The following is a 26,808-nucleotide window of genomic DNA, read 5'->3' on the forward strand; positions in this document are numbered from 1 at the left end:
ATTGATACATTTTCATATCAAGTAGGAAGAGAAATACAAAACAGAAAGTGACTAAGAAACTACAAAGCACGAGGTGGTCCCTTTTATTCTTGGACCTAGAGGCTTTCACAGAAGCTCATGGTTTTTAGAAAGTTGATTCACTTCCTTCTGCTCTTTCTTCCTGGGCCCACGAAGCCAGCTGATTCACTACGAAGCAACGCAGTACTACTCAATCACGAACTCGGGAGAAAAAGGATAAAACACCCTAAGAGATGGCTCTCTCTTCACAAAGAGAAGACAACAGTCCTCAAAGGATAAATCAACCGAGACCCACACAATGGTAAACCCATTTATTTCTCAGAACTTAGTTTGCCGCTTGATATTCCTGTAGAGATGAGAACACCGTACCATGTCCTTGAGGCCCAACCGTAGACCTGTCTGAGCACTGTCCACAGGCAGCTCAGTCCGTCAGAGGTCCAAGAGAAACCTCCTAACCTGGGCCAGGTATTTTGGCTTCAAATAGTCACCCAGTTCCTCCTTGCTGGCCCACACGTGACGGCCCTTCTCCACGGCCGGGGAAAAGTCTCCAGTTAGCAGCAGGGCTTTGAAGAAGAAGATCTTGGCCCCAAGGCTGCCCTCCGCCCGCACTGCCTGGGGGAACTTGAACTTGTAGTGGCCGCAGGGCGCATTTCCCAGGAACTTGGCTTCCAGGTTGTTTTCTGAGGAGGAGGGGAGCGGGGAACAGAAGTGGAAGATGAGGACACTCGCACCTGTTTACCCTGGGGGCCGAAAGCAGCGGGGGTCTCTGTGAGAGCCGCTTCTGGCCTGAGGGGAACGCCGCCCCCGAGGATGAGGACCAGGGTCGATCCTGAAGACCCTCATCTCCTTTGAAGCCAAAAGCTCCCGGCCCTTGGGTTCCAGATTCCCTGGGTTCATTCCTCATGCCAAGCTACTGCTCTCAGACTGAAGTCCGCAAGGCAGCCTAAACAGCACTACCTGGGAGTCAGAGCACTGAGCTTCCAGACTCAGCCCGGTCACCACCTGTTAACGAAGGACCGAGACACTTATATCTGTAAAGCAAAGTTCATCAGCCCTTTTAAAGGGAGTATCACTTGGAAAGTATTGAAAGGTCCCAATTTGACTGCTGCAAGGTGAAAACCAAAGTTAAAAGGCAAAGAGAGATGGAGGATCTTTGCAATCTATAACAATGGGTTAACAACACCAACACAGCATTTCAAAGGATGAGGAAATAACGGATCAGTTACTAAATGGAACCGGGAGAATGGGCTAGTGAAAAAATAAAACTGGATCACAACCTCACTCCTCACACCCAAACTGACACCCTACAGATCAAAGATCTCACACAAAGTTAAAATTTTCACGAAAGGTTTGTTCATTTTGAATGATGGTTTCATGGATGTTTAATATTTTCTGAGTTTTTCTGTATTTTAAAATTCTTCACTAAAGAAAAAAGAAACCATAAGAGTACTATTAAAAAAAAAAATGTGGGATACTTTCTGAATCATTTTTGAGAGGGGAAGTCCTAACCAAGACACAAAATGCAAAAAAGAAAAGGCCTATTTATTTACATAAAAGTTAAAATCCTTCTGCAGGGAAAAATGAAGCATAAAAAAGTCAGACATAATGACAAACTAGGAAAAGTATTTTTGACACACTGAACAAAGGAACATCTTAAGATATGAGTATTAAATAGTACGTAGAAATCAATGAGGAAAAAGCCAACTCCGAAAGAAAAATGAACCAAGCATACGAACAAGAAGTTCCCATGAAGATAAATTATCAATGAACTATAAACTCATTAAGACGCTCAACTCATTAATAACTCAATAAATACAAATTAAAACGACAAAGACGTACCATTACTATTTAAGTTCAAAAACTTTGAGCAGCACACTGCTCATCAAGGATAAAGGAAAACTGGGTTCTCTCCAATGTACGTGGTGTATAATTAGTATAACTGCTCTACTTGGCAAGAGATATCAAATTTAATAATACAAACCCTCTGATCTAACAATTCTGCTTCTAGAATTTCACCCTCCTCAATATTTATTTGCCCATGTGAGCAAAGGAGTGTACACAGATGTTCACTGCAGCTTTTTTTTTTTAATAAAAGCAACAGACTGGTTAAACAAACTGCAGTACATACATATATGAAACATTACACTGGTGTTAAAAGTATAAGATATGTCTTCACTTGCTGATATAAAGATATGCTTAAAAGCTGTGTATAAGAAAAGGAAGGTACATACCTATGTGTGTATATACATATACATATATGTACATGTTTAAGTGTGCCCGCTTCATGGAAAAAAGGAACAGATAAAATAAGTATGTGCTTACAACTGCTAAAAGGATACACAAAAAAACTATTCATGGTGGTTGCCTCTAAGACGGGAAAATTACCCATTACTTCTTACAGTTCTACATTTACCGGACACTGTGTGATACTTTTTCACCACATACAATGAATGGCTTTTGTCAATATTAAAAACAGTAACAACACTATCAGCATTAGATGAGGAATCCACGTATGATGTGAGCTCACCTACAATATACAGTGTCAGCAGTGGGGATCTATGGGTGGTGGAATTACACTGGCATGATTCTTTACACGTTTCTGAATTTTCCACTTAAGTCAATGAATACATATTACTTTTCTATGACCTGGGGAAATGGATTAAATTAAATCAAAAAGGGGGGAAAAAAACAGTTCATTATAAACATGAGCAAAGAAATCTAAATAAGTGGTTCACGGATAAAGAAAAACCAATAGCCATGTGAAAAATATGCAGAGATGGCCACTCTAACCACTGGCCACTAATCCAAATAAACACAAGACCCAATAAAAAAGAAAGGAAACTGCTAATCTAAAGATCATTCTTTTTACTGACTGGACAGGGAAAAATTTTTAAAGTATGTTCTGCAGGGCACTTTGGTGGTACCTTATCAAAATCTTAGATGTGTCCATCCTTGACCATTAATTTCACTTCTAGGAATTCCATCTTGCAGAAATACCTGGGAAGTGTGCCAAACAGATGGAAAGGAACAGACTCTGACTTTTTTATACTTATAAGCTGCCTGAGCTTTCCTTTGTCATCTTAATTACTTCATGTTATTTATGATTTTCATCAATTTGAAATAAATCAACCTATTTCATTTTCTATGCACCTATAAGAAACCAACATATCCTTTCACTCTTCTTTATGGCAACGGGAATGGGAGGAAAGCATGGTACCAAGAAGAGGGGAGCCCCTTTCCACGCAGTGCCCAGCAGGCAAAACTGAGCACTGTGAATGAGCAGAAGAAAGCTGAGGATCTGAGCTCAATGATCCTGGGAAGAAACCCAGCCACCGACTTGTGAGTGATGGCTGAGGAAGCCTGGAGCGCAGCAAAGGCCCCTCCTGTTTTCCCATTTCACACCACCACCTCACTCCCTCTCCTGCGGCCACACAGGCTGCTGGGGGGCCGGATCAGGGGGGCACACAGAGGCTGCCGAAGTCTCATTAGCAGTACTCACACTGGTGGCAGAGCCAGAACAGTAGTTGAGTGCTTACACTACCATACCATTTACTCATTAAACATTCAGCACTGGAAGAAAAGCTAAGACAAACCTAGACAGCATATAAAACAGCAGAGACATCACTTTGCCAACAAAGATCCGTCTAGTCAAAGCCATGGTTTTTCCAGTAATCATGGACAGATGTGAGAGTTGGACCAGAAAGAAGGCTGAGCACTCAAGAGTTGATGCTTTTGAACTGTGGTATTGGAGAAGACTCTTGAAGAGGCCCTTGGACTGCAAGGAGATCCAACCAGTCAATCCTAAAGGAAATCAACTCTGAATATTCTTTGGAAGGACTGATGCTTAAGCTGAAACTCCAATACTTTGGTCACCTGATGCAAAGAGCCGACTCACTGGAAAAAACCCTACTGGCAAAGACTGAGGGCAAGAGGTAAAGGAGGCCACAGAGGATGAGATGTTTGGATGGGCCTACGGCCATACCACCCTAACACGCCCGATATCGTCTGATCTCAGAAGCATTTGGATGGGAGATGGTTGAATGGTATCACTGACTCAATGGACATAAGTTTGAACAAACTCTGGGAGATAGTGAAGGACAGGGAAGCCTGGTGTACTACAGTCCATGGAGTTGCAAAGAGTCAGACATGACTTAGCAAGTAAACAACAACAAATATTCAGCAAGTACCTACTCTGTGCCAGGTACTCTGCTGAGAACTGCGATGACTGAAAGGACAAAATCCTATCCGTATTTTCAGAATTCTGGCTGAGAAGAAATTGTCTGTTAATCAACAATTAAACAGCAATGGAATGAAGAGCATCTTCTTCACTAGGACATAAGCCCCCAGGAGGCCCAGGTAGCGTCCTATAGATCACTGTGACCCCGGACAGTGCCAGCAACAAGTAGGCACAGAGAGAATGTCTGCTGGATAAACTGAGTAAGGGCACTCTGTGAACGTTACAGGAGCCTAGAGGAAGGAGTCGAGCTCTCTACCCAGAAGCTTCCACCACAGAGGGCAGAAGGGACGAGCTGAGTTTTAAAAACCAAGCAGTCGGACTAGGTAGGACCAAAGCTTTGTTTTGGACAGGCAGGCCCCAAAACCGGGACACAAGAAATACGACATTACTCAAAAGGCTTGCTAGGTCTGAACTTAGAATATACATGAAGGAGCAGCAAGACAGAAGACTGATGAGCTTGGGACCAGAGCAAAAAAGTATGCCTAGGCCGTGCTCAAAAGTCTGCTTTTATGGGAAACCTTTTAAGATTTCAAGCAGAGAAGCGACAAGGGATTTGGGTTTAAGAGGGCTGATTCTGGCGGCACTGAAAACGACAATACAAACGCAAGAAGGGGGCTTGCGTGGTGTCTGCCTCAGTGCTCCCGGGTGGCGGTTCTCAACCGCAGAGATTCCAGACCCCAGGTAATTTCCAGCAGTATTCAGAGTCATTTTCGGTTGTTACACTAGAGACAACCAAAGTAGTGCTACTACAGTCAAGCAGACAGAGGCCAGAGATGTTGCAGTAAATAGTCTAGACAGAACCACAGAAGCCCCCACGAAGAATGATCCTGCCCCAGATTCCAGAGTGCCAAGGCAAGGCTCAGAAACCCTGATCTAGCGGGAAGTGAAAAGACTCCCTGAAGAGCTGCGGGCACAAAGACGGACTATTTAGAACAGACCAGGTAGCACTCAGGAACTTAGGGGATCCCGGAATGAGGTCAAAGATAACGCTGAGGTGTCTAGTTGGGTGAATGCGTACGTGGTGCTGCCAACAAGCAAGGCTGCAAGGACAAAAAGGGAAGCAGGCTGAAACTGGCAGGAGCATCAGTTCTGAATGAACTACATTTTAAAACCTCCACAGGGGCAAGGAACAGCACAGGGATAGCACCTTCAACCTCTGTCCCCGAAAGGTGTTTCTGCAGGCCCCTAGATGCATGAACTGTCCCCCACGTCGATGCTTTCTGTTAGGCAAGTGAACCTCTTTCAGAGAAAGTCTGGGCGTTTCTTGGTTGGCTGTCTCTGTGCTGGGCCCTGGGACAGAATCTAAATCACAGGTCTGTTAGGGACAACGCATATTATCAAATGCTGAGCAATATGGAGCAAAAGATAATTACCAACCAAGAGATCTTCCTCAAAATGATACCAAATGGCCAAGGAATGAAAAATCTCATGTTTCAGTGAGACACCCAAAACTCAATTTGAGAAGGCAGTGGGTCACCTAAAATCAGGTTCCCCAACACTTGTTCAGGATCAGAACTCTGAGATGAGGAGAGAACTGAGTATGACAGACCATGCTCTAGATGTGACAGAATTAAAGAGATTCCACGTCCTCTAAATCCTCAGCACAAAAACGCTGCCTTAAAAAGGGGGGAGGGGAGAGGAGCGACTGTGCAAAACAGATCAGGAAAAGATGCATACTATGTAGAGGCAAACACACACAAAAAATCCACTTCCTCAAGAATCCATAAATTATAAGAATCAAAAATGTAGGAAAGGAGAAAACCATGTAACTAATCCTAATCAATTTTGTGACAGGAAACCACGAACAGTGAGAAATGAAACTTCGAGTGCCATAAGAACTGAAGCACATTTTATTGTGAGTGTTGATCACCAGATCTCGCTGGAACAAATAGCCTCACTGGTGCTCCGAGTGGAGAGGCAGAGATGCCACTGAAGGGAAGGCGAGTAGAACCTATTAAGGCAACAGGATCTCTCATGGCTATGATGACAAAATATTTTATGATACTGGGCCCCAAAGAAGATCTGGGCCACTTAAGCCAGAAAAAGTACTAGAATCACCTCTTTTTATAGATTGAAAAAATTTCAAGAATGCAAAACTGGAAACGGAGAGGTGAATGTTTTGCACTTTGTTGGGAAGACAAGCTTTAGCGAGCAGAGGCTGAAACCCTCCATCCTTCAGGCAGGCTCCTCTGTCCATGGGATTCTTCAGGCAAGAATACTGGAGTAGGTTGCCATTCCCTTCTCCAAGGGACCTTCCCAACCCAGTAATGGAACCCCAGGTCTTCTGAATTACAGGCAGATTCTTTATCACAAAGCCACCTGGGAAGCCCAAGTTTCCATTAGCCTACTATTAAAAGCCAGGCACACAGTCAGCCTGCAAATCCTGAGGCTGAGTCTGGAGTGTGTCTTGCCGGATTTAGCAGTGAGGCAGAGAGCTCACCTGAGAGTGTGACCAGGGTTCGTTCAGCTGTTTGGCGGAGGGTCTCCCCGGGTTGCCACTCGGCCTGGGGCAGCATCCAAATGTCCTGGTCTCCAAGCTTCTCTTTGACCAACAGAATAAGGTTCCTGTCAAGCTTCCGATGCAGTGAGCTTCGGTCATTCTTTACGTCAGCGTCTGCATAGAAGAGATGTCGGGGGGTGGGGGTGTGGGGGGGGGGCGGGGGGTAGTGGTCACAGGAGACAGGAGGAACATGTTCTGCCAGAACCAAGAAGATTAGGGTTTTAGGATCCTCCTTTAAGGCAGGGCCACAATCTTTGCCCTCAAAGAACTTATAACCAAATTAGAACCTTGACCCCATCTCTCTAACTCTGACGTCTCTCAGGATAGAGTCCCATAATCTCGAGGAAACTAAAATTTAACAAGAAGAAACCCAAAGCTGCACTCCTCCTTTGAAGAGCAGAACACAAAGTACTTTGAGCCTTTGGAAAAGAAGCAATTCCCAGACACTACTAATTCTTTGGTTTTGACACTATTACTGACTTAACCAGTCTCTACTTCAGTTTTCACTGTGAAACAAGAATAAGAGAACTTAACCCCCTGCTTTGGGAGGGATTTCAGATAAAACACAGGAAACGAGTGGGAAAGGCTTAACTTCCCCTACTCTCAGTCCCAAACTAGGAGTTAAATACAGATAACATTCCTGAGGCTTAACTGAGACACAGCTGTCCCAACACCCATGTCTACTCAGTCACTCAGTCGCGTCTGACTCTATGCCACGCCAAGGACTATAGCCCACCAGGCTCTTCTGTCCATGGAGTTTTCCAGGCAGGAATAATGAAGTGGGTTGCCATTTTCTTCTCCAGGGGATCTTCCCAACCCAGGGATCAAACCCACCTCTCCTGTAGCTCCTGCACTGGCAAGCAGATTCTTTACTACTGAGCCACCTGGAGAGTTCCCTCAATAACCATACATCCCACTCAAAAACAACACAGACTTTTAAAATATTATATTAAGATGGATGTGAAGAACTGTGAAAAGAATTTTTCTCCCATGTTAAAAAGTTTTATCATTTGAAATTGTTATTTAAAACACAAAGCAGAGAGTAAGCAAGTATTCGTTATTTGCAAATCAGAATATCCACCCTCCTACCTCTAACTGGGCTGAAGAGACCACAAACCTGTTATTCGAGCTCCAGGTTTGAACTGTAGGAATTTCTGCTCCCACGTGTCTTCCAAGTCCTGCACCAGCAATATATTCTTCTCATCTTCTTCTTCATAAAGGTCACTTTTTTTCTTTGCCAGTTGCTCAGCTTCATCCAAAGCACGAAGTTCATGGTCTGAATATAGGCTTCTCTCTATCTCAATCTGGGAAAATTAAAAGAGCAAAAATCTACCCCAAACTGGGAAAATTAAAAGAAAAGAAAAACAATAAAACACAGTTACAGTGCACTTGACAGATTCAGAAGTTTACCACCCAACATAACCAGACACACGATCAAAACACACCAAAGAAAACAGAGGAAAAAGGTCACCTTCCCTGTGGGCTTGAGCTGCATTTCCTGAAATATTAAAATGCATTCAAACATCAAGACCGCCACAAGCAAGAGAGGACTAGGACAGGCAGTGCCTGCCCACTCACCACCCTCCAGTCATGCCAGTCTTTGCCCAGAATCTCACTCTCCATGGACTATCCTGCCTCAGGCATTTTACAGATGCTATTCCTTCTTTCTAGAATGTTTTCTCTCATGCTCTCCTGGGAGATTCCTACTCATCCTTCAGATCTCAATTTAAATGTCATTTATTTTAAAAGATATTCCTTGACACCTTCCATTAAAATCAAATTAACATCCCTGTTAAACACTATTACAGTACCCTGTGTTTTCCTTTATTACACTTACCAGAGACTGCAATTCCATAACCATGTGGTTATTTGGTTATTGATTGACACCCCCTCCACCAAACTGAACCCCTCTAAGAACCAGGGCTACCTCTGTCTTATTCACCACTGCATCCCTACCACTTAGCACAGTGTCTGCACAAAGTTTAAAAGGGGATTTTAAAATGTTTGCAGAGTAAGTTAACAAGCCAAATAAAAGGCACAGAAATGAAGCTTGTATCTCTCAGTGAAGTGAAGTGAAGTCACTCAGTCGTGTCCGACTCTTTGCCACCCCGTGGACTGTAGCCCACCAGGTTCCTCCGTCCATGGGATTCTCCAGGAAAGAATACTGGAGTGGGTTGCCATTGCCTTCTCCAGGGGAATCTTTCCGACCCAGGGATCGAACCCAGGCCTCCTGCATTGCAGGCAGACGCTTTAACCTCTGAGCCACCAGGGAAGCTAAGACAAAAAAAGCCTCAGGTTCTAGGTAGACATAATATCTTTAATCACTACCTATGGGGACTTAGGACCTTCGTTGGCAATACACCGGTTTTGTCCATGTTATAAACAGACTCTATCACAGACATCTTACGGATGTGCCCTGTGTCTTTTCTTTACGCCCATTACATGACAAAGCCATTTTTCTCTCCAAACTGTCTACCACCTATGATGGGGACTGAATCCGTCTAGTTCAGCATCGCACCTCTATGCGTCGAAAAAAAGAAGAGCCTCTCCAAAGAGCTGCAGAAGGTAACGACAGAGAAGATCAATGAAAACGACGTGCCTCTTACTGAACGCGTACTACGTACCGCAGGAACCCAAAAGGTAGGTACCATTTTGCAGGAAAGCATACCGAAGCTCAGAGAAGTGAAGCGACTTGCCCAAAGTCACACAAGTTAATCAGTGGTGGGGCCAGGATCAAACCCAAACCAGCGTACCTCTACTGCGTCCCCAACTGCACCTACAAGACACAACCCGCACCTCAACCCACCTGCTGTAGCAAGGCTGCCATCTCTTCCTGCATTGGGGTCAACTGCTTCGAGACCAGCGGTGGCCGCTGCAGGCACAACGCACCCAACAGGCGCCATGGAGATGCGCTATTCGACGGTGCAGCCGCAAGGGTCAAGCTACGAGAACCCAAACTCCAGGGGATCTCGAACCGCCGCCAGCACCTCGCCAGCACTAACACAGTCCGCCTTGTGGGCGCCGCCATCTTTCAAACTTCCCACAACGCACCGCGGTTCCCGGCGAGGTCCTGGGCCAATCCTATGTTCCCACAAGGCAGCGCGGGAGCAGCATGACGGGAAGAGCTAAGTCCCGCGGTCGCCGCGGACGGGAGCTGACTGAGGTCAACTTAAGTCATGCAGGTTGTAAGAAACGCTGGATCCTGGCTCTTGCGGTCATGGGCTTGGCCGCCGACGACCAGGTAAGATGGTTACTCATTCCGAGCCTACAGTCACCCGGGAATGCGCTCCTGCCCGTGTCCCATGAGCCACTTGGACTCCTAGAGTCCAGTCAGGACTCGCTTAGATCTGGACCTCCCTGAGCCTTCTTTCTCCGCAGGGTCGTGGCCAGAGTACCGGCCCCCACCATCCACATGAGCGCCCAACAGATGCAAGACGCACCGGCCAAGGAGGAGGTTGAGAAGGCGGAGATTCCGGCTCCAGCTTCGAGCCGCAGCAGCTTCAGGTAAGGGCCACTTAGGTCCAGCCCTCTGGCGACTGGCACCACCTTCCAGGGTCAGAACACCAGTGAATTCCCAGCTCTTTGTCACTGTGGAACCTTATGCAGATTAACCTTAGAGCCTCAGCTTTTTCCTTACTTAAAGTGGAAAGCGTACTGGAAAAGGTGGTAAGGATCAGTGAACTTTTGATGAATGAGTGGATGTCGAAGGTGTATAATAAATATCACCACTTTCGTTTCCCTCGTGGGATCAGGGTCTCCGATACAAAATGGGGCGGAAGAGGTAGTAAGGTAAAGGTTGGTATGCGCTTTTTAGAGTTGGTCTAAGGTCCAGGATGGTTTTTGTACTCAGCCTCAGCCAGCAACTGGCATCTTGCTTCCCGCCAGGGACACTGCCTCTGTGTGCTAGTTGAACTTCACATGCGCTTAGCAGACGTTTACTAAGAACCTGCTTGGTTCTGAGGGTACAAATGCAGAAGATCATTCCTTTGCACAAGTAGTTCACAGTCAACCAGGAAAGACAAACATGCACACGTTTTCACCATAATCTGATCAGTAGTTTACTGGAGGTAAGAGCTGGTTGCTTTAAAGTATGAAAGAATGAGTGTCTAACTCCTGAGGAAATCAGACAAGAGTGCCAGGAAAATAATGTAATGCTAAGAGCTGAATTGAATGGGAACTCAGCTGGAAAAGATGAAAGGTCACTTTATGCAAAGTTAACAGTCTGTGTAAGGCACGCAGTATGAATGTTGTGTAGTCAAGTGTGTGTGTGTGTGATGGTGGATGAGGCCAGCAGGGTGAGAACAAATCAGAATGCTAAGAGCCTTATCTGTAGATAACGAGCATGTTAGATGTTCATCTAAAACTGTTGGCCTAAACAACTGGAAGGGATTCCCTGGTAGCTCAGACGGTTAAGTGTCTGCCTGCAACGCGGAAGACCCAGGTTCGATCCCTGGGTCGGGAAGATCCCCTGGAGAAGGAAATGGCAACCCACTCCAGTACTCTTGCCTGGAAAATCCTATGGACAGAGGAGCCTGGTAGGCTACCGTCCATGGGGTCACAAAGAGTCGGACACGACTGAATGACTTCACTTAAACAACTGGAAAGATAGAATTGTCATTAATCATTAGGAGCTTGGATTTGCATGTTTAAGTTTGAGATATTTGATTAACATCCAAGTGGAGATACAATATTGGCTATTAGAGATGAAGTTCAGGGACAGATGTGAGTCAGACATAGACATTTGGAAGACTTATCACATAGATGATGTTTAAAACCACAAGATGCAGTGCCTTTTACTCTGTGGGCAGTGGGGAGCTGCCAAAGGAATTGAAGTAAAGATTCTGTTGTGGTCACTCAACAATGTCAGACACTATTCAGGGTGTTGGGGACACATCGGTGACCAAACACACCAAAATCCCTGCCCTGGTGAAGCTTAAATTTGAGTGGATAGGGGACAGTAAATAGAAAATAAGAAAAAGAAGTATGACAGATTATAGGAGTGTGTCTAGTGTCTGAGCAAGAAGGCCACAGTGGAGTGAGAAGTAAAAGTGAGTGGTGAAGACAAGCAGGTGAGGGGTGCATCAGACATGCAGGGCTACATCCTCTTATCCCTTGTGGGCCGTTGTGAGGACTTCACCTTATTCTGAGAGAAACGGGAAGTCACTGGAGAATTCTAAATGGAGGGTTGACATGCTCATGCTTACCTTTTAAAGGGTCCCTTTGGTCACTGCGTTGATATTAAACTGTAGGAGAGCGAGGATGGAAGATGGGAGAAGTCTCCTAAGCAATCAGAAGACTACTGAGATAATCTCAGTGAGAAGTGATGCTGGCAGGGACCAGGGTGGCAGCTGTAGAGATAGTATAAATGGTCAGACAGATGCACTTAGAAGGTGGAACCAACAGAATTTGTTAATGTAAGGTATAAGAAAAGGAGAGAACGGAAGGGACATTCTAAAATCTGGGGCCTAAACAACTAGAAAGATGGAATTGTCATGAAGATGGGGAAGACTGCAGGAGCTTGAATTGTTTGATGACTTGAGATGTTTAATTAATATCCCAAGTGGGGATACAACATTAGCAATTAGAAATGGAATTCAGGGCACAGATCTGAGGTAGATGTACACATTTGGAAGACAGTCCATAGATGATTTCTTTTTCCCTCACATGGCTTTTGAGATTTTAGTTCCCCAATTAGGGATTGAACTCAGGGCCCCTGGCAATGGGAGCACCAAGGAATTCCCTAGATGATGTCTAAAATCATAAGATACAAGATTATCAAGAGAAAGGGTAGGTACAGTGAAGGAGAGGTCTAAGGACTGAACTCTAGAGCCTCTGGCATTTAGAGATTTGGGGAGCTGAGGAGGAATCAGCAGAAGAGAAAGAAGGACGCTCCAGAGAGGTACTAAAAAAAAGCTGGAGAGACTTTTTTTTTCCCTGTGATTCAAAAGTTGATTAGCTTTATCAAATGCTACTAATATGATTGACTAGTCCTTAGACTGATAACAGTACTGCTCGTAGGACTTAATACTGTGAATTTGTGGTGGCCTTCAGTAGGGCACGTTTGGTGGAGTATGAGGGGCTAAGGTTTGAATGGTGTGGGTTCAGGGAGAATAGAAGACAGAAGCAGCAGGTATGGTCAGTCCTTTAAGGGGCATAGAGAAACGGGCAGGAGCTCAAGGAGGCTTTGGCATCCAGAGGCTTCTGTTTGGTTTTAGACTGGGGAAATGACTGCATGTTTTGCCAAGGGGAATGAGGCGATGAAGAGGTGGAAGAATGCAGATGCTGGAGCAGGAACATTGCCGGAGTGCTGTCCTTGAGGGGCGGACACACAAGTGGAGCATCATCACGGGAGACAAGGCAGAGACTGGGGGCACAGCTGTTCAGTAGTGGGAGCTGAAGGAAAACCTGATTGCTTCTATTTCTTTGTGAAGGTCATCAGCTGGCAGCAAGGAAGCAGAAAGAAGCTGAAGGTCTGAGGGGACAAAAGAAGGTACAGACTCGTCATCCAGGCCAGTGAGAGGGCAGTTGAGCAGGGGTGCACTGTGTGATGGCCAGCAGTACTGAGGGCCCTCTTGATGCTGGAGTCATTAATGGAAACCAGTGGTTCCCAGCCTGGGGCCACTGTTTCTCCAAGGAGACTTGTAGCAACGTCTGAGGACATTTTTGGTTGTCACAGCTTAAGAGTCAGTACCTAGTTGGGTAGAGGCCAGGGATGCTGCTAAATACCCGACAGTGCTCAGATCAGCCACCCCCTGCCAAAGAATCCCCCTGCCCAAAATGTCAGTGGCACTAAGGTCAAGAAACCATGGTATGGAGAGAGGACGGTAGGCACTCCTGTGTATTTTCCTCTGGCCTCCTGTGCCAGCCGTTTTCAGTCCCTGTCAGCCATTTGAAAGAGATGCTGTGTGCGCAGACGTGCTTTGAGGATGGGTGTGAAGAGCCAGCAGGGCAGCACCAGAAGGCTTTGTCTTTCCCGTTCCTGGGCTGCCTTGGGGTGAACCACTTGTTCAGTGGACTTGGGAAGCTTAAAAGCTTGATCTTGTCTGCACCCTCAGTTAAATGGTTCAAGCTCTGTTTCCTTTCTAGTTTGAAAATCTTGCCCTATTAAAGGCATAATGCTGGCGTGTTCAGACTTCAGAAGGCTTAAGTGTTTGACCTGCAAGTCGATAGAAGAAATTATTAATGGGGAACTTACAAGGTTTTAAACATTAACGTCATCTCAGAGCCTCATACTCTGTCCAAGGAAATCCCAAGGACAGAGGAGCCTGGCAGGCTGTAGTCCATGGGGTCACAAAGAGTCCGACACGACTGAGTGACTAAATAACAACGGAGCCTCCTCCACAGTCAGTCTCAGCGTGTAGCTGCTAAGCTGGCAACCTGCTGGGACGCTAAATCATCTCTAAGATCAGGCAGAGCAGGAAAGAATACACTTGTAACTCCTGAATACCCAACTGTGTTACAGTTTTGTTTTGTTAAATATCTCCAGGAAAGCCAGTAGACAGGATGGTGCTCAGATAGTAGTATTCTCTGATCAGAACCCACTGTAGTTGAGGTGGCTGAGCAGGTGCAAACGCGGATCTGATCTGTGCCTGCGGGCAGGGTGCAGCCGCAGGTTTGCTTGAGTCTGGAATTTAAAAAGCACAGGTGGTGAGCAAAACTCTGAACCAAGGAAAAGCCCCTCAGCCCAAGGCCTGGCTTCCCTGTTCCCCTATCAGTACTGTTTCTCCACCTGAAAATGAAGAGTCCTGAGCGAGAGACAGCCAGAGGACAGAGCAGACTGGGGGATGGGAGGCAGGGGGGTCTTCAGCTCAGCAGTGTCTGGACCAGTGTGCTGAACCCTTGAGTTCACACCTGACTCACCTGGGCTACTTCAGAAATGGATTCTCATGTCCCATCCAGAAATCTAGGGCAGAGTGGAAGCATCAGAGTCACATGGTCCTGCCATTCAGCCAGCCCTGATATCCACTGGTCTTGGTAGGGGCTGGCAAGTTGGCCCCTACCCACCCATCTGTGGCCAGTTGACTGATTTTTATAAATAGAACTTTATTGGAACATAGGCACACCTATTAACTCACTGTTGTCTGTGGCTGTTTCTGCACCTCAGTGGCAAAGTTGTGTAGCTGCAACAGAAGCATCATGGCCAGCAAAGCCTAAAATATTTACTCTCTGGCCCTTTACATAAAAAATTTGCAGGTCTCCACTCTAAGGGATACTGGAATTTTTTTTTTTTAAACAATAATGATCTTTATAAGTATTATTAAGTTTATTTTGTCTTTGTTTTTAACAAGGATAGTCAAGATATCTGGTTGATACAGCAAGAAATAGAGGTTTGACTTAATTTTTAAAATAATTTTTTTATTTTATTATTTATTTTTGACTGTGCTGGGTCTTTGCTGCTACACGGGCTTTTCTCTTGTTGCAGCCAGTGGGAGCTGCTCTCTAGCTGCCGTGTGTAGGCTTCTTGTTGCAGTGGTTTCTCTTGTGGAGCACAGGCTCCAGGGTATTCCAGCTTCTGTAGTTGCGGCTCCTGGGCTCTAGGGCACAGGCTCAATAGTTGTGGCGCACGGGTTTAGTTGACCCGATACATGCGGGATCCTCCCAGATCAGAGGTCAAACCTGTGTCTCCTGCATCAGCAGGCAGATTCTTCACCACTGAGTTACCAGGGAAGCCCGTGTTTTATTTAATTGCAGAATGAATAGTTTATAGAGGACTGAAAAGAGTGATCTGATTATACTAGAAGAGATAAGGGAGGATGGGGAGTATGGATTAAGTTCTCTTTCTAGCAGAAAGTCATTAGCTGTGTCCACAGTCAGCAACTCGGGGAAACAGCCACTGAAGGACCGTGTTCACAGATACCGTGTTCTGGCAGCACCAGAAGGGTTGAGGGCAGCAACCTCAGGAGCAGGTCGGGGCAGAGGGCTGCTGTCTTTTGTTACCAGTTTGTCTATGCTGTTGACTTTTTTTAAACTACGTGGTTTTTTTTTTTTAATTGAAAAACAAATACCAGAATAACTTTACGGAAAATTTTTCTTCTAATTGCAGCATTTACCCTCCATTTCCCGGACAGGAAAGCTCTCTGAGGTGGGCAGGAAAGAAATTTGAGGAGATCCCAATTGCACACATTAAAGCATCCTACAACAAGTAAGTGGGGAAGGGACTCCTGGGCAGGGCTGAGGTGGAGGCTTCTTTCCCCCGCAGTGGGGCGGGCAAGTCCTGGTGCACAACACCCTGCCCAGTATTCCTCCTCGTTTGGGGAAATCTCCTCTCTCTTTAGAAAGTTGATTCAGAATAAATGGAAATGTGAACTGGGTTCCCATATCATATTGTTAAAGCTTCCTTTGCTATCCTTGGGAACTGTATTTTCTGGTTCTGCTCCAGAGCTAGAGTATATTTTAGAGCCAGAAGGTCTTCCCATGAAAGTGTAGTTGTTAAGTGTTGGTACTGGGAATGGATGATTAATAAATGAGGGAGATTATTTCAGAATATAGGATTTACTAACAAACTAAGCAAAGGGAAACCTCCAAATAAGGGTCGACTTAAAGTACTTGACCTTGGTCCACTGTGGACCAGATGTCTGCTTTGTGGGGCTGAGCGAGGTTGGAAGACTTGCATTCTGTGTGGCTTTCAGATGGTGCCAGGGAAGTTCCCAACTGTCTGTTGGCAGCAGAAAGCTTGCTGACATCAGTGACATCCTCACAGACCGGCCCACACTTAGAGGTGGGGTTGGTATTTGGTTAGCAGTGGCCTGCGAAGCAATTTAGAGAACAGTACAAAAGACAGTGGGTGGTCAGGGCTAGAGGTGGGGTGCCAGGCAAGGTGCCGTAGGACACGTTTCAGCTGTCATCTTACAAGCCCAGAGTCAGAGCCCCTGGGTGTCCCTCTCTTCTCGGGCTGATAACGGTATAGGCTAGCTCTCTTTGTTTTTTTGCTTTTTTAAAGAGGCCTACTCTGTAGAGCTCTGTTGAGGTTGTCTCGGGGACAAGCAATTCTCTTGTGGTTCTGTTTGGTGTAGAAGACGCAAGAAGCCTTGGGAGGGAAATGGCAGCCATAGCCAGGTCCACAGCAGATGGCCCCAGCCCAGGGCTGGCTCCAGCAGGTCACCTTATAACCACCTTCCACTTCCCCTGCTTGTGAGTTCTTGAGGGCTCTTCAGCCCATGAGACCGGGTGGTGATTAAGGGGGAAGTGGAAAGCAAGTCTAGGGATTTATGGAAGTTATTCTTAGTTTTAATTTAACTTATTGAAGACTACTTATCTTTTAGAGATATATACTGAAATACAGATGAAATGATGGGTCTAAGATTTGCTTCAAAATAATCCCTTAGTAGGGAGTAGAAGGGAGTAGAAGAAAAAGGCTTATAGATGAAACCAGATTGGATATGAGTTATTAATTGTTGAAGCTGAATGGTGAGCTCAGGGGAGTTCAGACTTTATTGTATCCGCTTTTGAGTATATTTGAAACTTTACCAATGAAAAGTCATTAAAAATTACCCAATGTGAAATTCAGTTTCTTGGGGAGGTGGGGAGCTGGGGAATGCCAGAAAAGACTTTGAATCTACTTTAAACATTGTCTTCAGGCAAGATGTGAAGGGCAGCGCCCTCAGATCATGGCACTGGTGTCGGTCAGCTCAGGCTGCTACAACAAAGTACCAGACTGGGTGGCTGAAACAGCAGACGTTTATTTCTCACAGTCTGGAGGCCGCAGGTCAGAGATCAGCGTGACAGCAGGGTCGGGTTCTAGCGAGATCTCTTCCAGGCTGCAGGTGGCCAGCTTCTCCTCATGTCCTCACGTGATGGAAGAGACCACTGAGACGGGCCACTGATACTCACAAGGGCTCCACCCTCATGACCTCATCGCCTCCCAAAGGCCCCACCTCCCAGAGCCATCACATTAGGGGTTTGAATTTCAGCATGAATCTAGGTGGGGGAACACAGTTTCCATGCATAATAGCTCCTTGTAGAGTTTGCGACTTGTCAGTTTTCAGAGGTTTAGGGGTTGGTTCTGACCTTTCCTGACACCTCCTACCAGAGTTCAAAAAACTCATCTGATAAGTTCAGGGTGGAAACAGCTAAATGGTGTTTTCCTTGCTCACTGGGGCTTGTCTGGGCATAGGTTGGTGCTCTCTCACTCCCCTGAACAGACATCATATTCTGTACACCTCCCCGCCTTCCCCAGCACACAGATCCAGGTGGTCTCGGCCGCTCACCAGCCCCTTGCCCGCGCCTCCTGTGGTACAGAGGGGTTTCGGAATGCCAAGAAGGGCACGGGCATCGCAGCACAGACAGCAGGCATAGCTGCTGCGGCGGTAGGTGTCTGTATGTGTGTGTCTTTGTGTGTGTGTCTGTGTGTATGTGTCTGTGTGTGTGTGTCTGTGTGTGTGTGTCTGTGTGTCTGTGTGTGTGTGTGTGTGTGTGTGTGTGCGTGTGCGTGCGTGCATGTTCTTTCCGGCTCCCTCTGTGCTGGGCTCCACTTTCTGCATGGCTGATCACCAGGAGGAAGATTGTCCTTGCGCTAGCCCTTCAGAAGCACGAGTTTGCCAACTCGTGTCGGGTCCCCTAATGTGAGGGTAGCTAGAAGGAGCAGGGGCCAGCTGCTGAAGTCTCACAAGGCCTCCTGGATTTAAAGACCAGAGGGCTGGGTGGGGTGGGGTTGTGGTGATAGTCCATCTGGAGAAGGTGTAGTTTGGGGAGGACGCTTCTGCAGTACTAGACTGAGCATGAACTGCTGCAGATCTTTCTAGAAGCAAGTTGGCAGTGTGCCGCTGTTAGTATGTATTTATGGAGTATCTACTATACAAGCTTCCCTTATGGCTCAGCAGTAAAGAATCCACCTGCAGATGAAGGAGACTCAGGAGGTACGAGTTCAGTTCCTCGGGTGGGGAGGTCCCCTGGAGAAGGGCATGGCTACCCGCTCCAGTGTTCCTGCCTGGGAAGTCCCATGGACAGAGGAGCCTGGCGGGCTACAGTCCGTAGGGTCGCAGAGTCAGACACGACTGGGCAGGGCAGAGCAGATCTACTACACACCAGATACTGTATGTTCGTTATCTTGAATCCTCGAAGACCCTCAGTACTACCCACGATTTAAGAGTCAGTTGGCATTCGGAGTGTGTCACTTGCTCAGAGCCATGCAGCCAGTCAGGCTCCCTGAACTGAACGCCCAGGTCTGGGCCCAGAGCCTGTACACTGGCTGCTGCGACACAGGCCCCACAAAGGTTCACACTGCCAAACCCGGAGTGTCCCCTGAAGGAGACCCTGACCCTCGAACGAAGCTCCATGCCCCAAAGTACTGACGGCACTGCATTAGTGACCATCAAAATGCCACCAACGGCCACTAGATGGACACGTTATATACACTTAAAAAATAATGTCAGTGTTAAAGGTGGCTTCCACACGGTGGGTTGAGTGACTTCTGTGAGTTTTCCAGACTTTCTGTAATAAACCGCCTTTATAATCAAGAAAGAAAGCTTTCAACTGTAATGAACGATTTAAAATGATTAAAGAATAATCTTTAAGAGGGTATTGAGGCTCAGCCAGGAGTCCAGGGATTGTTATGGTCTGAAATTGTGCATTTATCCAGAGAGCAATCTGAGCAATACTTCAAAGTATCCACCAGGTGGAAGTGCCGTCCCGGGCGGAAAGGGCCCCCAGCTGACTGCGCTCGTCTGTTCTGCACTGCCGCCGTCAGCCCTCTGCTTCCTTCCCTGTCCTCTCCTGTTTGCCTGTGTGGGTTCCTGTCCTCTGGAGCTCATAACCCTGTCACTCCAGGGGGCGGTAGCAAAGGCTGGGACTGTTGCGGTTCTTTCCCAGGGGCACTAACCACTTGCTGCTCCTTGGCAGAAAGCTACAGGGAAAGGCGTGACCCACGTCCGAGTTGTGGTCAAAGGCCTGGGGCCCGGGCGCTTGGTAAGTGACCTCGCTTCTCCACAGCCCAGCCTGTGCGCTTCATCCTCCAGTTAGTGAGAGAAGTAGGGGTCGGGGCAGAGGAGGGACTAGACTTCCCTGACGGCTTGAAGTTTGTCTCCGTTGCTTCTGATCCACTGAGCCTCTCCAGGCCAGCCCTGATCACGTGGCTTCAGTTTCTTAGACGCTTACTGAGTGCCTGCTGGGGACAGGAAGGGGGTCCCTGGGGCCTGTCACAAATGAGTCCCTCTGGACAGACTCGTGGGTACAGTGGTGAAGCTTGTGCCCCGGGTGCTGGGAGCCCCTTGGGTGGGATCACCAAAGTGTCCCCAAAGAGGTGACATTTCTACTGATTTCTAAGAATGACAAGGGACTAGCCAGGTGTGTTTATGAGTTTGGGGGTGAGGGGCACATTCCAGACAGAGGGAACTACAAAAGCGTAATCCTTAAGACTTGTTTGTCTTTAGGTTGTAAAGGGCAGGGTGGGGCGTGGCAGGTGGGACCGGGACGTGGGCAGCGCTGAGGGCCTGGGGGAGGGGTTGGGAGGAGGCCTCTGGAAGAAGGGGATTGGATGGCAGGCGTCAGAGCCAGCCTCCCCATCCCCATCCCTGTCCGAGCCCTGTCTGGACACCGGGGCATCATCTCTGGTCCATGCCATCCTCCTGTTCCTTCTGCCCCTTCCAGTCTGCCATCAAGGGCCTGACCATGGGGGGCCTGGAAGTGATCTCAATCACAGACAACACCCCCATCCCACACAACGGTTGCCGCCCCAGGAAGGCACGAAGGCTGTGAGGGCCGGGAAGCCTGCACCTGATGTCGTCCTGCCTCCAGCTGGGCCTCGTGGAAAATGCACTGTGCAGCCTCTCCAGACAGGGCTCGTTGAGACCCTGGGGCAGTAAGGGAGACCTTCACCTCCTTACTTGGCGGCCTTTGCTTGTTCTTCTGACGAGAGCGGCGTGGCTAAAAGCGAGGCCGTGCCTCTCTTGGATACGAGGGGAGTTAAAGGGCAGCTTGACCCAGACTCCCAGCAGTAAATGCTGCTTCTCTTCTGAAGAAATAAAATTATTTCTACCATCTGTAGTAGTTTGTGAGTTTTGGGTTTGGTTTTTTTTTTTTTTTTTTTTTGCTTCCAGCATTGCAGACTTAAACCTCCCCCCAGTTCCTGAAAACAAGACTGTGAATTGAGGTAAGGCCCTCAATGGAAGGAGTAAGATGTAAATATGGGCAACTAAGCACCAGACCCCTTCCTCATTGGCTTCAAATACTTCCTCTTTAGCCCCTAAACCAAGGTTTCCCGAGCTCTTTGGCAACTTTTCTTATTAACTTGTAATTTGACCCCAAATTGAGAGGTTTTTGCCCCCTACCTCTGGAGTATTCTGATAGTAGGTTTCAGTGTTAATGGAAATGTCTAAAGTTAGCCCTAACAATGCAGGAGAATTGTCCTGGCATGGGGTTTTCTTAAGCGTGAACCATCAGCTCTGCTAAATGGTCTGTGGTTACCTAAATGGGAAGGAGATCTAGTAAGAGAGGGAATATATATAGCCAATTCACTTTTCTGTACAGCAGAAACTAACACAATATTATAAAGCAACTAAACTCCAAAACAAATTTTAAAAACAAAGATGTTAACGCTTACATGTAAAAAAGATAACCAGCGTGAACCATCAGAGATTCCCCACAGTCAAGGCATCTTTCCGCATTCCATGGGCGTCAGCAGTCCCAACACCCAAGATTGTGTGGCCCTGAAGGAGGGACGGGAGAGTGGTATGAAACAGGAATTAGTGTGGATGGTGGGATGGGCGAGCGCAGAGCCCAGACAGAAGTGCAGGAAAGGGAGTCCCCACCCAGGTGAGCTCAGCCGGTCCCACCAGGTAGCACTGACTGCTCAGCCTGGGCTCTGGGGTCACTGGATGCTACACAGAAGCCACAGGTGGGGGCTCCAGGGGCCCAGCCAGAGAGACCCCTCTTCCTCGGACAAAGAGGACCAAGGATGAAAGCATCACAGGAGATGGAAAGGTGCACGACCCTCAGAGGTGAGTCTACAGGAAGGGCCTGCTGACCTGACGGGTTTCACGTGGGCCCAGCCAGTCAAGCGCTGCTATTTGTCTGAGCTCCGTATAGTAAGTCCACAAACGCCCTCTCAAATAGGGAAGCTGCTGTGCTGTACAGGCTAGAGAAGGGAGAAAGACCATGATCTAGATGTGCATTTAGGAGGAAAGTGTCTCCCTGCTGCCTCCTCCATCCTGAGCAGGACCTATGAAGGATACTTGTGGCCAGTGACTAAGGAACCCAACTGAAGGTTTCTGGTGTTAAAGCCACTGCCAGAGGGAGTCAACACTTTGCACCGTAAAACTGCATGTAAACATTATGCTTAAAAAACACAGGGCTCATGAGGGCCTGGAGCAGTTAGTTAATCAGAGCAGGAGGCAGATGGTTCAAAAGAGGGGCTTCCTGGGGGCTCAGGTGGACCTGGGGTCAATCCCTGAGTCAGGAAGATATCCTGGAGAAGAAAAGGACAACCCACTGCAATATTCTTGCCTGGAGAATTCCATCAACAGGAGCTGATGGGCTGCGGTCTGGGTCCGCAAAGAGTCAGACACAACTGAGCAACTAACAATTTCACTTTACAGAAGTGTGGGCAGGGTCAGGGGATAAGCACGTTGGAGCCCTTGAGGACCAGCAGGGGCAGGAGAAGGACCCGTCCCCCGAGCCTGGCCAAAGCTCCAGTCACGGGAACGCAGCCTGTGCCAAAACTTTGGCCCCGCAGAGGCAGAGCGAAGAAACACGCTGACTGCTCCAGCCTCTGACCAGCCAACATCCCCAAGGGCTGAATCCAACGAGAACCAGAACACAGGGGAGCTTCTGGTCCATCCTTGGAGGGCATGCCTCCCAGGCAGGGGGTGTGGATCAGATCAAGAGGGGCATGTGGAGAAGAAGCACAGGTGGTCTCCATCATTCCAGAAGTGAAATCCTCAATGCTGTCATTTTAGAAAGTGTTGTTCCCAAGAGGGCTTTGAAAAGGATGATACTAAGAGTGCCCACAAGTAGCATGCTGGGGACCTTAAAGGATCACTGTCTCAGACCAGAAACAGGGGGGGTCTTGGAGCCAGCTGGGGTGGCGCTGTTGTCAGGGTGCCCTGGAAGACAACACAGTTTTATTGCTGGGAGCCCCAGGGCCCTGCAGGGTCCAGGCTCTAAGAAGCCAGTGAATTTGTGCTCTCTTAGGCTGTGCATGAGTTCAGTCGTGTCCGATTCTGTGCGACCCCATGGACTGTAGCCCGCCAGGCTCCTCTGTCCATGGGGATTCTCCAGGGAAGAATAGTGGAGTGGGTTCCCATGCCCTCCTCCAGGGGATCTTCCCAACCCAGGGGTCAAGCCCACATCTCTTACGTCTCCTACATTGGTAAGTGGGTTCTTTACCACTTTAGCATCACCTGGGAAGCCCCTCTTAGACTGTATCACCTCTTAATCATAGGGTCTTGGTCTCAGAGAGTGGCTCCTCCTCAGAGGGCACTAAGGCATTTTCACTGACTACTTAAGGCTTTATTGTTCACCCAAAATGTCAGGCTGCCTTGTCCCCACTGGCACAAGCCCTTCTCTGAAGCCAGCCTGCCGGGCCTGAGACACAGCTGGCCATGTGCTTGCACTTCCCCTAGGCCAAGAAGACAGAGCCCGGCCCTGGGTCCTGAGTGTTTGCACAAGCAAAGTGTTGGCATCAGCATGTGTGACACACTTCCTTGTTTCCTGGCAGCAGGGCCTCCGGTTATTGCTATGAGTTTGTCTGCAGCTCAAAGCTGGTGGCCTGGGACTGGCTGCATGAGGAAAGCCTCTCCTCCCCTCTGCCCTCACTTCTCTCCTCTGCAGGCAAAAAGGCAAATGTAGTTTCTTTCAGCATAGATCCAATGTCCCCTTCTTTCAGTCAAGGTCAATCACTGACACTGAGCTGTACCAGCACCATCAAAATAAGCCTATTTAACATTCAAGTGATCAAACCAGTCAATCCTAGAGAAAATCAGTCCTGAATATTCACTGGAAGGACTGATGCTGAAGCTGAAGCGCCAATACTTTGGCCACCTGATGGGAAGAGCCAATTCCCTGGAAAAGACCCTGATGAAATGAAGGTCAGGGAAGTCTGGCATGCTGCAGTCCATGGGGTCGCAAAGAGTCAGACACGGCCGAGTGACTGAATAACAGCAAAACTCAGGTGCCTGGATGCTCGCAGAATATAACCAGGCACTTTAGGAGAAACCGCTTTCCAATCACCTCTGCGTGCAACCTGACTCTGATATGTCCATTTGTAAAACACGCGTGTATGCCTTCCCCCGGCCTCCTTTATTCTTTACTTTTCCTACTCTGGATAGACCCATTGCTTTTTTGGTTTTGGTTTTTTTAATACAATTGCTTTACAATGTTGCGTTAGTTTCTGCTGTACAACACCATGAATCAGCCCCATGTGTACATATATCCCCTCCTTCTGAGCCCCACCTCCATCCTGCCCTTCCAGGTCATCACAGCATGGAGCTTAGCCCCACCTCCATCCTGCCCTTTCAGGTCATCACAGCATGGAGCTTAGCCCCACCTCCATCCTGCCCTTCCAGGTCATCACAGCATGGAGCTTAGCCCGCTGTGTTCCACAGCAGCTTCCCAGGAGCTATCCGCTTTACACGTGGTAGTGTACGTATGTCAGTGCTCCTCTGTGCATGGAATTCACAGTTCCCACTGAGGTATTTCCCCCAGTGGAGCAGTATAGTCCCGGCTCATGGACGTGCCCTGGGGCCACAGGGCCAGCACAGCACCCCCGGCACCTCCAGGACGTGCCATCACTTTCAGTGTGGCCAGCATGACCATGTACGAGGAGCTGAGAGTTCAGTTTTATTCCATTCAAATTAATTGGAATGTATTGGGTTGGCCAAAAAGTTCATTTGGGATTTTTTCCGTGACATGCCATAGAAAGAGCAGAATACACTTTTTGGCCAACCCAATAAATACTTGAGGCCATTGGCTGCCGTAGTGGATAGAGCCGCTGAGACGGGCTTCCATGTGGGTGCACGTAGGCAGAGATGCATGCTCACTGACGCACTGAGTAATGGAAGGAGACTGGAACCTAAATGCCCATCAACAGAGGCTAAAGAAATTACAGTCTATCCGTATAATGGCATGTTAGCCCTGAAACAAGCCAAGATGTATTTGCTAAGTGAAAAAGCAGAGGTTGTGGACAGGATGGGCGGGAGAGTATGGGGAGGACACTCATGCATTGTTGTAGAAAAGGGCAGGATTTGTATACATAAATGCATATGCATTAAGTTATCTGGAAAGACATACTCCAAATGGTAACATTCTCTCCAGGGAGAGAAATGGTGTGACTGGGAAACAGGAAGACTTTTTACCTTTTTCACCTTCAGAAGAAGGTGCCATATACAGCTGACCTTGAACACCAGGCCTAGGGGGCACCCACCTTCCACACACTTGCAGATCCATACAAAACATCACAGTGACCCTCTGGATCCACTGTTCCATATCCGCGGATTCAACCTTGGACATCGTAGTACTGAACGGATTTAGTGGAAAAACAAAAAAAAATCCACACATAAGTGGACCCTCGAAGATCAAACCTGTGTTGTTCAAGGGTCAGCCGTCCTTGTTGTTCAGGGGTCAGCCTTCCATGTTGTTGCTTATTCAGATTAAATAATGAACTGATTAAAATAAAATAGAAATAACTAACTTATAAGAAACATGTAGAAATTGCAGAGTCAGGCACTATGTCAATTACCTGAAGTGAGCAGATCACATTTTTAATAGACATTTTAACACACTCAAACCTGTAACACTCCCCCACCCTGCAGCTGGCCCGGTATTTGGGGGAGGTCTTCTGGCCTGGCTCTGCAGTTTGTTCTGGTAATCAGTCTGGCTTCTCCCCTCTCCCTGCCCGGGTTCAAATTAAATTGTGCACATGCCCTGCAATTCAGCCTAACAAGTCCGGCCAGAAAAGTCAGAGAAGCAGTGTCATTACTGCTTGGCTGGAAGGTGGGGGCAGACAAGAGCTCAGCACCCCGTTTCCATAGCACCCTGAGGCAGCTTAACCACCTGGATTTATGTAATCCCCTTGGATTCAAAGCAAATGTCAACTGAGGGGCAGTGTGGTGTCACAGGGAGGGCCCTGGCTGGTGGGACACTTGTCTCAACCCAGCTGGAGTACCGACTCAGCAGGCTGTCAGCCACATCCCCTCCCTAAGATGGACCTCAGGTTCCCCCTGGGGACCAAGAGGCAGCTGATTGATGGGACATGGCACTTGGGAGCCACGGCTCCTCCGTGGCGGGGAGGACAGCCTGGGGTCGGATGCACAAGCCCACACCGGGTAGAGGGAAGCCGCAGGGCTGCGACACAGACCTACTGGCTGCCCCGGAAACGCCCTTGGCTCTTCTTGCCGTGTGTTTCTCCCCAGGGCTCCCGGCTGCCCAGTCCTGCCAGCCTGCTTGCAGTGGAGAGGGCTGGGGCTTTGGAGACAGCCAGCCCTGGCTGGAACCCTGGCTCAACATCAGTCTGACCCTAAGTTATTCCACCTGCATGGGGCAGTTAGGTGCGTCCTCCCAGACAGCTGTGTACACTCTTGGCCCTTGAGCTCTTTCCACACTGCTTCCTCGGGCCCCAGTCTACGGAGTCCTGGCAGAGAGCAGTGGCGGATGCGGATGCAAGTCCATCTTGCTGCCGGGATTATCATTACTATTCCCAAAGCTCTCTTCCCTGTGATTTTAATCAGAAAATGTTCTGTAGGAGCCAACCACTCAGCCTCCTCCTCCCTTAAATCCACTCAAATGTAGATTAAGCCAGATTGTTACAAATGTGCAGCCAAAAATTAAATTTAAAAGCCAAATGATTCTGAAGTCTATTTTCCAGGAGTCTTTCTTCATCCCTCCTTCCTTGAAAGTGTTTCCATGCTCAGATAAAATAAGTCTAGAGCCTAGTGGCTGCCCCTCAACAGCTTTGAGGCTAGCAGGAGAGATCAATTCAGAGTAATCTCCCTGGTCCTACCACAGACAGGAGAGTGTGTGAGTGTGTGTGTGTGTGTGTGTGTGTGTGTGTGTGTGTGTGTGTGTGTATGTGTGTCACTTCCTACAGGAGGTGAACCTGAGCTCAAAACAAGAGTAAGCATTA

At 47.9% G+C, this 26,808-nt stretch overlaps 2 protein-coding genes across 3 annotated transcripts; one reads left to right on the forward strand and one right to left on the reverse strand.

Moving 5' to 3' along the window:
* Positions 1–344: 344 nt before the first annotated feature.
* Positions 345–9,783, reverse strand: MRPL46 (mitochondrial ribosomal protein L46). Its single transcript, XM_068991428.1, has 4 exons — positions 9,562–9,783; positions 7,873–8,059; positions 6,696–6,869; positions 345–698 (listed from the first exon to the last, which is right to left on the reverse strand). Exons 1-4 carry the CDS (start codon positions 9,781–9,783, stop codon positions 448–450), a joined length of 834 nt encoding a protein of 277 aa, XP_068847529.1. The 3' UTR covers positions 345–447.
* Positions 9,784–9,875: 92 nt separating this feature from the next.
* Positions 9,876–20,712, forward strand: MRPS11 (mitochondrial ribosomal protein S11). 2 transcript variants are annotated; one of them, XM_068991357.1, is made up of 6 exons: positions 9,876–9,996; positions 10,134–10,259; positions 15,799–15,897; positions 17,932–18,061; positions 19,593–19,658; positions 20,340–20,712. In XM_068991357.1, exons 1-6 carry the CDS (start codon positions 9,932–9,934, stop codon positions 20,445–20,447), a joined length of 594 nt encoding a protein of 197 aa, XP_068847458.1. In that variant the 5' UTR covers positions 9,876–9,931; the 3' UTR covers positions 20,448–20,712. The 2 variants fall into 2 exon arrangements, with proteins under 2 accessions (XP_068847458.1, XP_068847459.1); XM_068991358.1 differs by lacking the exon at positions 15,799–15,897.
* The last annotated feature ends 6,096 nt before the right edge of the window (positions 20,713–26,808 follow it).

The sequence above is a fragment of the Capricornis sumatraensis genome, chromosome 19 (assembly GCF_032405125.1).
Source record: "Capricornis sumatraensis isolate serow.1 chromosome 19, serow.2, whole genome shotgun sequence".
Taxonomy (NCBI): Eukaryota; Metazoa; Chordata; class Mammalia; order Artiodactyla; family Bovidae; genus Capricornis; species Capricornis sumatraensis.